This window comes from Salvelinus alpinus, chromosome 11 (assembly GCF_045679555.1).
Source record: "Salvelinus alpinus chromosome 11, SLU_Salpinus.1, whole genome shotgun sequence".
In the NCBI taxonomy this organism is placed as follows: Eukaryota; Metazoa; Chordata; class Actinopteri; order Salmoniformes; family Salmonidae; genus Salvelinus; species Salvelinus alpinus.
The window spans coordinates 7,849,746-7,862,715 of record NC_092096.1 but is presented as its reverse complement, the minus strand read 5'-3'; the positions used below and the strand labels follow the sequence as shown (position 1 = coordinate 7,862,715).

Genomic DNA, 12,970 nt, shown 5'->3' with positions numbered 1-12,970 from the left:
GGTTGAGCCGCAGACCTGGCGGAAGTCCAAATATTCGACTCTTTTTCTTCCTTCTGAAACTGCATGAACAAACCGCCCACATCGGCGCAGTCTAGCGGGCTGGTACTTTTCCCTGGGTCCGATTCAAAGCCAAAGACGAAGTTTCTTGAAAAGGTATGAAACTATTCGCTCAACTCAAAATAAACTCGGCGAACGCCACCAGCGAATATTATTGTAACGCATGTGTAGATCATTAAAAATGTAACCGGTACAATAGTTTACATTTGTATCGTTCTTTGAAGAAAAAAAGTTGGCTATTTTGCGTAATGTGAGTAGCCTATGTCAAAGCGCTGACGCTGTGGCTGCGCATACCCAGCGCTGCACAGTTTATAAAATGTGTATGGGAGACATTGTGTCACAATACAATGCAATGCGTTTAATTAATCATAGTATGCACGGGTAAAGTACTACCTTTATTTGGGGCAAATTGTATCTGTGTGTAAGATAGCCCAGAAACAGTAAACATGTCACATACAGTAAAACGACTAGAAACAAAGTGTTGGGTTTTGCCATTGAAACACTGCTCTCCAACATTCTGCAATAGCACCCCAATAAAAATAAGAGTTGTCGTAAATCAATAAATATCTACATGCATAAGATTTATTAATGTGTTATTACCATTAGATCAATGATCAATTACGTATTTTTTATTTATTTAATGATTTATTTTTATTTTTAAGTTGAACTGTAAAACCCCTTTTCAAATCCACTTGAAGTTCAATCAAACCTAAACCGTGTCATCGCTACGTTTATGTTGTCTGTTCTGTTGTCTAGCGGGACTGAACCCGAACAGACATGGCAGAGCTAACTCATATGATAGACAGCGAGGTGTTCCTGGCCTTCTCTACCTACGCCACTATCGTCGTCCTCAAGATGATGCTGATGTCTCCTATGACTGGATACTTCAGACTCACGAAAAAGGTACACAAACCTAGAGTTTGGAACATGCAATACACACAAAACAACCTTAAACGTGTTTCCCTTCATTTTACTGCAGTGAGCTAAATCGGGGTCACACAGAGTGATTCTGGGTCGTCTGAAACAAATCTACTGTGAAACTAAAGTGTACACCTCACACACATGGTTATGGGCTTAAAGAAGAAGACCCCTGTACCATGTCAGATATAGATTAGAAATGTATTACATTTAGAGTTTACATCCCAATATTACACTTTATATACATCACAGAAGACTGAAATATAACAAAACTGTTGAACATAGAAACACTAGATTTTTATCTGTTAAAAAAAAATACTTTATGAATGATGAAATAATGTAAAATATGAATACCATTCCACCCATGAGGCTGAAGAGGGTGATTTTGGTCACTGACTGCAGGACAGAACTACTAACAAAACACTTCAAAAATGGTTTTAATAAAAAATAACATAATTCCAAGTGAATTTAAATGTGATTTCACGAATGGAACAGAACAGTGGTAAGAAGTGTGTTGAATCCAGGCTGTATTACAACCGGCCGTGATTGGGTGGTGTCCCATAGGGGCGGCGCCGTGATTGGGTGGTGTCCCATAGGGGCGGCGCGCCATTGGCCACAGCGCCGTCCGGGTTTGGCCCGGTGTAGGCTGTCGTTGTAAATAAGAATTTGTTCTTTAAATGACTTGCCTCGTTAAATAAAGAATACATAAATAAAATCAAATAAAAAATAATGAATGAACCTTGACCCTCCCTGACCTAACAGAGGTGGACATTGAACAAGCAAAAACATGTCCCTCGTTGCCTCCACCTCCCTCCAGGCATTTGCTAACCAGGAGGACACCAGTCTGGCCTCCTCTACAGAGGACAAGAAGAAGATGGTCAGGGTGGATCCTGATGTGGAGAGAGTACGAAGGTAGAAATATCATTGAAACATATCTCTATGGGTCACGCTGACGTACAGCTGCTGTAACCATGACTGGAAAGAGCTGGTAGAAATCCTGCTTTTAATGGAATTCAGTTAGACATTTTAGTTTTCCAAATATTTTGATATACTGATCTGAACTCTCTCTCTCATTCCCCAGATTATCTGATCTCTCTCTCTCATTCCCCAGATTATCTGATCTCTCTCTCTCATTCCCCAGATTATCTGATCTCTCTCTCTCTCATTCCCCAGATTATCTGATCTCTCTCTCTCTCATTCCCCAGATTATCTGATCTCTCTCTCTCATTCCCCAGATTATCTGATCTCTCTCTCTCATTCCCCAGATAATCTGATCTCTCTCTCATTCCCCAGATAATCTGATCTCTCTCTCATTCCCCAGATAATCTGATCTCTCTCTCTCTCATTCCCCAGATAATCTGATCTCTCTCTCATTCCCCAGATAATCTGATCTCTCTCTCTCTCATTCCCCAGATAACCTGATCTCTCTCTCTCATTCCCCAGATAATCTGAACTCTCTCTCTCTCATTCCCCAGATAATCTGATCTCTCTCTCTCATTCCCCAGATAATCTGATCTCTCTCTCATTCCCCAGATAATATGATCTCTCTCTCTCTCATTCCCCAGATAACCTGATCTCTCTCTCTCATTCCCCAGATAATCTGATCTCTCTCTCATTCCCCAGATAATCTGAACTCTCTCTCTCGCATTCCCCAGATAATCTGATCTCTCTCTCTCATTCCCCAGATAATCTGATCTCTCTCTCATTCCCCAGATAATCTGATCTCTCTCTCATTCCCCAGATAATCTGATCTCTCTCTCTCATTCCCCAGATGCCACCAGAACGACCTGGAGAACATCATTCCGTTCGTAGTGATTGGTCTGCTGTATACCCTGACGGGGCCAGACCTCTCCACTGCTCTGCTCCACTTCCGGGTGTTTGTTGTTTCCAGGCTCTTCCACACGGTGGCCTACGTCCTCCCCCTGCCCCAGCCCAGCAGAGCTGTGGCATTCCTCACCGGCCTGGTCATCACCATCTCTATGGCCTATAGGGTTCTGATTACAGCTCTTTATCTGTAGAGGCCTGAGGGACACACACACACACACACACACACACACACACACACACACACACACACACACACACACACACACACACACACACACACACACACACACACACACACACACCCACACACACACACACACACACACACACACACACACACACACACACACACACACACACACACACACACACACACACACACACACACACACCTACACACAGACACACACACCTACACACAGACACACACGCACCTACACACACACACACACACACACACACAGACACACACGCACCTACACACACACACACACACACACACACACACACACACACACACACACACACACACACACACACACACACACACACACACACACACACACACACACACACACACCAGTACAAGGGCCCTGTCTTTGAGGGTCTCCATTGAATGTCCTTGAGGATACATCTACGTTTATCATTTGAACGTATGATGGAATACCAAAGCTGTTCCTTCTCTGTCTCTGATAGGATTATAACACTGCAGTACATATCAGAATGTCCCTTCTGTGTCTCTGATAGGATTATAACATGCTGTTACTGCAGTACATGTCAGAATGTCCCTTCTGTGTCTCTGATAGGATTATAACACTGCAGTACATATCAGAATGTCCCTTCTGTGTCTCTGATAGGATTATAACACTGCAGTACATATCAGAATGTCCCTTCTGTGTCTCTGACAGGATTATAACATGCTGTTACTGACAGTACATATCAGAATGTCCCTTCTGTGTCTCTGATAGGATTATAACACTGCAGTACATATCAGAATGTCCCTTCTGTGTCTCTGATAGGATTATAACACTGCAGTACATATCAGAATGTCCCTTCTGTGTCTCTGATAGGATTATGACACTGCAGTACATATCAGAATGTCCCTTCTCTGTCTCTGATAGGATTATAACACTGCAGTACATATCCGAATGTCCCTTCTCTGTCTCTGATAGGATTATAACACTGCAGTACATATCAGAATGTCCCTTCTGTGTCTCTGATAGGATTATAACACTGCAGTACATATCAGAATGTCCCTTCTCTGTCTCTGATAGGATTATAACACTGCAGTACATATCAGAATGTCCCTTCTGTGTCTCTGATAGGATTATAACACTGCAGTACATGTCAGAATGTCCCTTCTGTGTCTTTGATAGGATTATAACACAATGTTACTGCAGTACAACAGTACCTTATTTTCCAGTAGAAATTGTAGGCCACTCAGGGACAGTCTAAACCTGATGAATAGTACCGTTCCCTCTAACAGTAATCCCAGAATCAAGCTGAGTCTAAACCTGATGAATAGTGCCGTTCCCTCTAACAGTAATCCCAGAATCAAGCCTCTGTTGAGGCTCGTTCTCTGTTAGAAGCAACAGGGTGTTGAGGTCAGTCAGTTCACAAAATTGAATTTGAATTTCAAGAGTTTACTTTGGTTCTTTAATGTCTATGTGTGGATTTTTCAAAACCTTTTAGTTGGATCATTCTATTCATTTTATGAATCAACTGAACTTGAGGCAGAATTTACCCAATACCCTGTTTGCGTTCCAAAATGGCACCTTATTCAAAACGTAATGGATTTATAGTCCCATAGAGCTCTGGTCAAAAGTAGTGGATTTATAGTCCCATAGAGCTCTGGTCAAAAGTAGTGGATTTATAGTCCCATAGAGCTCTGGTCAAAAGTAGTGGATTTATAGTCCCATAGAGCTCTGGTCAAAAGTAGTGGATTTATAGTCCCATAGAGCTCTGGTCAAAAGTAGTGGATTTATAGTCCCATAGAGCTCTGGTCAAAAGTAGTGGATTTATAGTCCCATAGAGCTCTGGTCAAAAGTAGTGGATTTATAGTCCCATAGAGCTCTGGTCAAAAGTAGTGGATTTATAGTCCCATAGAGCTCTGGTCAAAAGTAGTGGATTTATAGTCCCATAGAGCTCTGGTCTAAAGTAGTGGATTTATAGTCCCATAGAGCTCTGGTCAAACGTAGTGGATTTATAGTCCCATAGAGCTCTGGTCAAACGTAGTGGATTTATAGTCCCATAGAGCTCTGGTCAAAAGTAGTGGATTTATAGTCCCATAGAGCTCTGGTCAAAAGTAGTGGATTTATAGTCCCATAGAGCTCTGGTCTAAAGTAGTGGATTTATAGTCCCATAGAGCTCTGGTCAAACGTAGTGGATTTATAGTCCCATAGAGCTCTGGTCAAACGTAGTGGATTTATAGTCCCATAGAGCTCTGGTCTAAAGTAGTGGATTTATAGTCCCATAGAGCTCTGGTCAAAAGTAGTGGATTTATAGTCCCATAGAGCTCTGGTCAAAAGTAGTGGATTTATAGTCCCATAGAGCTCTGGTCAAACGTAGTGGATTTATAGTCCCATAGAGCTCTGGTCAAAAGTAGTGCCCTATATAAGGAATAGGGTTTCATTTGGGACTCGTACACCCTGATTACACGCCAGTATCTGAACGTAATAGTGTGTGAGATAAGTGTTTGTACTGCCAATTGTTAATTCTATAAAATATAGATTTATTGAGAAATAAGGTTTGAATTTCCAGAGGCCTGTAGTTGTTAAAGGAAACCCTGGGTTGGTAGTGACGTAGGAGAGACTGAGACAGCTAGTCTGATTTCCAGAGGCCTGTAGTTGTTAAAGGAAACCCTGGGTTGGTAGTGACGTAGGAGAGACTGAGGCAGCTAGTCTGATTTCCAGAGGCCTGTAGTTGTTAAAGGAAACCCTGGGTTGGTAGTGACGTAGGAGAGACTGAGGCAGCTAGTCTGATTTCCAGAGGCCTGTAGTTGTTAAAGGAAACCCTGGGTTGGTAGTGACGTAGGAGAGACTGAGGCAGCTAGTCTGATTTCCAGAGGCCTGTAATTGTTAAAGGAAACCCTGGGTTGGTAGTGACGTAGGAGAGACTGAGGCAGCTAGTCTGATTTCCAGAGGCCTGTAGTTGTTAAAGGAAACCCTGGGTTGGTAGTGACGTAGGAGAGACTGAGACAGCTAGTCTGATTTCCAGAGGCCTGTAGTTGTTAAAGGAAACCCTGGGTTGGTAGTGACGTAGAGAACTGAGACAGCTAGTCTGATTTCCAGAGGCCTGTAGTTGTTAAAGGAAACCCTGGGTTGGTAGTGACGTAGGAGAGACTGAGACAGCTAGTCTGATTTCCAGAGGCCTGTAGTTGTTAAAGGAAACCCTGGGTTGGTAGTGACGTAGAGAACTGAGACAGCTAGTCTGATTTCCAGAGGCCTGTAGTTGTTAAAGGAAACCCTGGGTTGGTAGTGACGTAGGAGAGACTGAGCCAGCTAGTCTGATTTCCAGAGGCCTGTAGTTGTTAAAGGAAACCCTGGGTTGGTAGTGACGTAGGAGAGACTGAGGCAGCTAGTCTGATTTCCAGAGGCCTGTAGTTGTTACAGGAAACCCTGGGTTGGTAGTGACGTAGGAGAGACTGAGCCAGCTAGTCTGATTTCCAGAGGCCTGTAGTTGTTAAAGGAAACCCTGGGTTGGTAGTGACGTAGGAGAGACTGAGGCAGCTAGTCTGATTTCCAGTGGCCTGTAGTTGTTAAAGGAAACCCTGGGTTGGTAGTGACGTAGGAGAGACTGAGGCAGCTAGTCTGATTTCCAGAGGCCTGTAGTTGTTAAAGGAAACCCTGGGTTGGTAGTGACGTAGGAGAGACTGAGACAGCTAGTCTGATTTCCAGAGGCCTGTAGTTGTTAAAGGAAACCCTGGGTTGGTAGTGACGTAGAGAACTGAGACAGCTAGTCTGATTTCCAGTGGCCTGTAGTTGTTAAAGGAAACCCTGGGTTGGTAGTGACGTAGGAGAGACTGAGACAGCTAGTCTGATTTCCAGAGGCCTGTAGTTGTTAAAGGAAACCCTGGGTTGGTAGTGACGTAGAGAACTGAGACAGCTAGTCTGATTTCCAGAGGCCTGTAGTTGTTAAAGGAAACCCTGGGTTGGTAGTGACGTAGGAGAGACTGAGCCAGCTAGTCTGATTTCCAGAGGCCTGTAGTTGTTAAAGGAAACCCTGGGTTGGTAGTGACGTAGGAGAGACTGAGCCAGCTAGTCTGATTTCCAGAGGCCTGTAGTTGTTAAAGGAAACCCTGGGTTGGTAGTGACGTAGGAGAGACTGAGCCAGCTAGTCTGATTTCCAGAGGCCTGTAGTTGTTAAAGGAAACCCTGGGTTGGTAGTGACGTAGGAGAGACTGAGGCAGCTAGTCTGATTTCCAGAGGCCTGTAGTTGTTAAAGGAAACCCTGGGTTGGTAGTGACGTAGGAGAGACTGAGCCAGCTAGTCTGATTTCCAGAGGCCTGTAGTTGTTAAAGGAAACCCTGGGTTGGTAGTGACGTAGGAGAGACTGAGCCAGCTAGTCTGATTTCCAGAGGCCTGTAGTTGTTAAAGGAAACCCTGGGTTGGTAGTGACGTAGGAGAGACTGAGGCAGCTAGTCTGATTTCCAGAGGCCTGTAGTTGTTAAAGGAAACCCTGGGTTGGTAGTGACGTAGGAGAGACTGAGACAGCTAGTCTGATTTCCAGAGGCCTGTAGTTGTTAAAGGAAACCCTGGGTTGGTAGTGACGTAGGAGAGACTGAGACAGCTAGTCTGATTTCCAGAGGCCTGTAGTTGTTAAAGGAAACCCTGGGTTGGTAGTGACGTAGGAGAGACTGAGGCAGCTAGTCTGATTTCCAGAGGCCTGTAGTTGTTAAAGGAAACCCTGGGTTGGTAGTGACGTAGGAGAGACTGAGGCAGCTAGTCTGATTTCCAGAGGCCTGTAGTTGTTAAAGGAAACCCTGGGTTGGTAGTGACGTAGAGAACTGAGACAGCTAGTCTGATTTCCAGAGGCCTGTAGTTGTTAAAGGAAACCCTGGGTTGGTAGTGACGTAGAGAACTGAGACAGCTAGTCTGATTTCCAGAGGCCTGTAGTTGTTAAAGGAAACCCTGGGTTGGTAGTGACGTAGGAGAGACTGAGACAGCTAGTCTGATTTCCAGAGGCCTGTAGTTGTTAAAGGAAACCCTGGGTTGGTAGTGACGTAGGAGAGACTGAGGCAGCTAGTCTGATTTCCAGAGGCCTGTAGTTGTTAAAGGAAACCCTGGGTTGGTAGTGACGTAGGAGAGACTGAGGCAGCTAGTCTGATTTCCAGAGGCCTGTAGTTGTTAAAGGAAACCCTGGGTTGGTAGTGACGTAGAGAACTGAGACAGCTAGTCTGATTTCCAGTGGCCTGTAGTTGTTAAAGGAAACCCTGGGTTGGTAGTGACGTAGGAGAGACTGAGGCAGCTAGTCTGATTTCCAGAGGCCTGTAGTTGTTAAAGGAAACCCTGGGTTGGTAGTGACGTAGGAGAGACTGAGACAGCTAGTCTGATTTCCAGAGGCCTGTAGTTGTTAAAGGAAACCCTGGGTTGGTAGTGACGTAGGAGAGACTGAGGCAGCTAGTCTGATTTCCAGAGGCCTGTAGTTGTTAAAGGAAACCCTGGGTTGGTAGTGACGTAGAGAACTGAGACAGCTAGTCTGATTTCCAGAGGCCTGTAGTTGTTAAAGGAAACCCTGGGTTGGTAGTGACGTAGGAGAGACTGAGGCAGCTAGTCTGATTTCCAGAGGCCTGTAGTTGTTAAAGGAAACCCTGGGTTGGTAGTGACGTAGGAGAGACTGAGCCAGCTAGTCTGATTTCCAGAGGCCTGTAGTTGTTAAAGGAAACCCTGGGTTGGTAGTGACGTAGGAGAGACTGAGGCAGCTAGTCTGATTTCCAGAGGCCTGTAGTTGTTAAAGGAAACCCTGGGTTGGTAGTGACGTAGAGAACTGAGACAGCTAGTCTGATTTCCAGAGGCCTGTAGTTGTTAAAGGAAACCCTGGGTTGGTAGTGACGTAGGAGAGACTGAGGCAGCTAGTCTGATTTCCAGAGGCCTGTAGTTGTTAAAGGAAACCCTGGGTTGGTAGTGACGTAGGAGAGACTGAGCCAGCTAGTCTGATTTCCAGTGGCCTGTAGTTGTTAATGTCATGTTTTGTCTTTGATCATCATGTCTTGTCCCTGTGCTTCCCTCTGCTGGTCTTATTAGGTTCTTTCCCTCTTTCTATCCCTCTCTCTCCTCCTCCCTCTCTCCCTCTCCCGCTCTCTCTATCGTTCCGTTCCTGCTCCCAGCTGTTTCTCATTCTCCTAACGACCTCATTTACTCTTTCACACCTGTCCCCTATTTTGCCCTCTGATTAGAGTCCCTATTTCTCCCTCTGTTTTCCGCTTCTGTCCTTGTCGGATTCTTGTTTGATGTTTGCTGTTCTGTGTCCTTGTTCCGCCCTGTCGTGTTTTTGCCTTCTTCAGATGCTGCGTGTGAGCAGGTGTCTATGTCAGCTACGGCCTGTGCCTTCCTGAAGCGACCTGCAGTCTGTGGTCGCGTCTCCAGTCGTTCCTCTCTACTGACGAGAGGATTTCAGTTTCCTGTTTTGGATTAACCTTTGATAATATCCAGGAGAATCATTGTTTGTTTAAGACTGGAATAAAGACTCTGTTTCTATTACGTCGCTTTTGGGTCCTCATTCACCAGCATAACAGAAGAATCCGACCAAGAATGGACCCAGCGACTACGGATTCTCGCAACACTGCCGTCGAGATCCAGGGAGCAATGCTCGGCAGACACGAGCAGGAATTGTCTGCTGCTCGTCATGCCGTTGAGACCCTGGCCGCTCACGTCTCCGATCTCTCAGGACAGTTTCAGAGTCTTCGTCTCGTGCCACCAGCTACTTCCTGGTCTTCCGAGTCTCCGGAACCTAGGGTTAATAACCCACCATGTTACTCTGGGCAGCCCACTGAGTGTCGCTCCTTTCTCACCCAGTGTGATATTGTGTTCTCTCTCCAGCCCAACACATACTCAAGAGAGAGAGCTCGGATCGCTTACGTCATATCACTCCTTACTGGTCGGGCTCGGGAGTGGGGCACAGCTATCTGGGAGGCAAGGGCAGAGTGTTCTAACGTTTATCAGAACTTTAAAGAGGAGATGATACGGGTTTTTGATCGTTCAGTTTTTGGGAAGGAGGCTTCCAGGGCCCTGGCTTCCCTATGTCAAGGTGATCGATCCATAACGGATTACTCTATAGAGTTTCGCACTCTTGCTGCATCCAGTGACTGGAACGAGCCGGCGTTGCTCGCTCGTTTTCTGGAGGGACTCCACGCTGAGGTTAAGGATGAGATTCTCTCCCGGGAGGTTCCTTCCAGCGTGGACTCTTTGATTGCACTCGCCATCCGCATAGAACGACGGGTAGATCTTCGTCACCGAGCTCGTGGAAGAGAGCTCGCGTTAACGGTGTTTCCCCTCTCCGCATCTCAACCATCTCCTCCCATCGGCTCAGAGACTGAGCCCATGCAGCTGGGAGGTATTCGCATCTCGACTAAGGAGAGGGAACGGAGAATCACCAACCGCCTTTGCCTCTATTGCGGTTCTGCTGGACATTTTGTCATGTCATGTCCAGTAAAAGCCAGAGCTCATCAGTAAGCGGAGGGCTACTGGTGAGCGCTACTACTCAGGTCTCTCCATCAAGATCCTGTACTACCTTGTCGGTCCATCTACGCTGGACCGGTTCGGCTGCTTCCTGCAGTGCCTTGATAGACTCTGGGGCTGAGGGTTGTTTTATGGACGAAGCATGGGCTCGGAAACATGACATTCCTCTCAGACAGTTAGGGAAGCCCACGCCCATGTTCGCCTTAGATGGTAGTCCTCTCCCCAGTATCAGATGTGAGACACTACCTTTAACCCTCACAGTATCTGGTAACCACATTGAGACCATTTCCTTTTTGATTTTTCGTTCACCTTTTACACCTGTTGTTTTGGGTCATCCCTGGCTAGTATGTCATAATCCTTCTATTAATTGGTCTAGTAATTCTATCCTATCCTGGAACGTTTCTTGTCATGTGAAGTGTTTAATGTCTGCTATCCCTCCTGTTTCTTCTGTCCCCTCTACTCAGGAGGAACCTGGTGATTTGACAGGAGTGCCGGAGGAATATCATGATCTACGCACGGTCTTCAGTCGGTCCAGAGCCAACTCTCTTCCTCCTCACCGGTCGTATGATTGTTGTATTGATCTCCTTCCGGGGACCACTCCCCCTCGGGGTAGACTATACTCTCTGTCGGCTCCCGAACGTAAGGCTCTCGAGGATTATCTGTCTGTTTCTCTCGACGCCGGTACCGTGGTGCCTTCTTCCTCTCCCGCCGGAGCGGGGTTTTTCTTTGTTAAGAAGAAGGACGGTACTCTGCGCCCCTGCGTGGATTATCGAGGGCTGAATGACATAACGGTTAAGAATCGTTATCCGCTTCCCCTTATGTCGTCAGCCTTCGAGATTCTGCAGGGAGCCAGGTTCTTTACTAAGTTGGACCTTCGTAACGCTTACCATCTCGTACGCATCAGAGAGGGGGACGAGTGGAAAACGGCGTTTAACACTCCGTTAGGGCATTTTGAATACCGGGTTCTGCCGTTCGGTCTCGCTAATGCTCCAGCTGTCTTTCAGGCATTAGTTAATGATGTACTGAGAGACATGCTGAACATCTTTGTTTTCGTTTACCTTGACGATATCCTGATTTTTTCACCGTCACTCGAGATTCATGTTCAGCACGTTCGACGTGTACTCCAGCGCCTTTTAGAGAATTGTCTCTACGTGAAGGCTGAGAAGTGCGCCTTTCATGTCTCCTCTGTCACTTTTCTCGGTTCTGTTATTTCCGCTGAAGGCATTCAGATGGATCCCGCTAAGGTCCAGGCTGTCAGCGATTGGCCCGTTCCTAAGTCACGTGTCGAGTTGCAGCGCTTTCTCGGTTTCGCTAATTTCTATCGGCGTTTCATTCGTAATTTCGGTCAAGTGGCTGCCCCTCTCACAGCTCTGACTTCTGTCAAGACTTGCTTTAAGTGGTCCGGTTCCGCCCAGGGAGCTTTTGATCTCCTCAAGAAGCGTTTTACATCCGCCCCTATCCTTGTTACTCCTGACGTCACTAAACAATTAATTGTCGAGGTTGACGCTTCAGAGGTGGGCGTGGGAGCCATTCTGTCCCAGCGCTTCCAGTCTGACGATAAGGTCCATCCTTGCGCTTACTTTTCTCATCGCCTGTCGCCATCGGAACGCAACTATGATGTGGGTAACCGCGAACTGCTCGCCATCCGCTTAGCCATAGGCGAATGGCGACAGTGGTTGGAGGGGGCGACCGTCCCTTTTGTCGTTTGGACTGACCATAAGAACCTTGAGTACATCCGTTCTGCCAAACGACTTAATGCACGTCAAGCTCGTTGGGCGTTGTTTTTCGCTCGTTTCGAGTTCGTGATTTCCTATCGCCCGGGAAATAAGAACACCAAGCCTGATGCCTTATCCCGTCTCTTTAGTTCTTCTGTGGCTTCTACCGACCCCGAGGGGATTCTCCCTGAAGGGCGTGTTGTCGGGTTGACTGTCTGGGGAATTGAGAGACAGGTAAAGCAAGCACTCACTCACACTGCGTCGCCGCGCGCTTGTCCTAGTAACCTTCTGTTCGTTCCTGTCTCTACTCGTCTGGCTGTTCTTCAGTGGGCTCATTCTGCCAAGTTAGCTGGCCACCCCGGCGTTCGAGGTACGCTTGCTTCTATTCGCCAGCGGTTTTGGTGGCCTACTCAGGAGCGGGACACGCGCCGTTTCGTGGCTGCTTGTTCGGACTGCGCGCAGACTAAGTCAGGTAACTCTCCTCCTGCCGGTCGTCTCAGACCGCTTCCCATTCCTTCTCGACCATGGTCTCACATCGCCTTAGACTTTATTACCGGTCTGCCTTCGTCTGCGGGGAAGACTGTGATTCTTACGGTTATCGATAGGTTCTCTAAGGCGGCACATTTCATTCCCCTCGCTAAGCTTCCTTCCGCTAAGGAGACGGCACAAATCATCATTGAGAATGTGTTCAGAATTCATGGTCTCCCGTTAGACGCCGTTTCAGACAGAGGCCCGCAATTCACGTCACAGTTTTGGAGGGAGTTCTGTCGTTTGATT

The 12,970-nt window shown here is 46.7% G+C and overlaps 1 protein-coding gene across 1 annotated transcript; it reads left to right on the top strand.

Annotated features, from left to right (window-relative positions):
- Positions 1-4,201, top strand: LOC139533527 (microsomal glutathione S-transferase 1-like). Its single transcript, XM_071331643.1, has 4 exons — positions 1-153; positions 814-960; positions 1,793-1,887; positions 2,747-4,201. The coding sequence occupies exons 2-4, from the start codon at positions 835-837 to the stop codon at positions 2,991-2,993; spliced, it is 468 nt and encodes a 155-aa protein (XP_071187744.1). The 5' UTR covers positions 1-153; positions 814-834; the 3' UTR covers positions 2,994-4,201.
- Positions 4,202-12,970: the final 8,769 nt, after the last annotated feature.

Bases quoted from the DNA above. Each gene is read 5' to 3' on its own strand.
- LOC139533527 (XM_071331643.1), top strand. From the start codon at position 835: ATGGCAGAGCTAACTCATATGATAGACAGCGAGGTGTTCCTGGCCTTC. The intron at 961-1,792 runs GTACACAAACCT...ACCTCCCTCCAG, and splicing joins ACTTCAGACTCACGAAAAAG to GCATTTGCTAACCAGGAGGA. The intron at 1,888-2,746 runs GTAGAAATATCA...CTCATTCCCCAG, and splicing joins GATGTGGAGAGAGTACGAAG to ATGCCACCAGAACGACCTGG.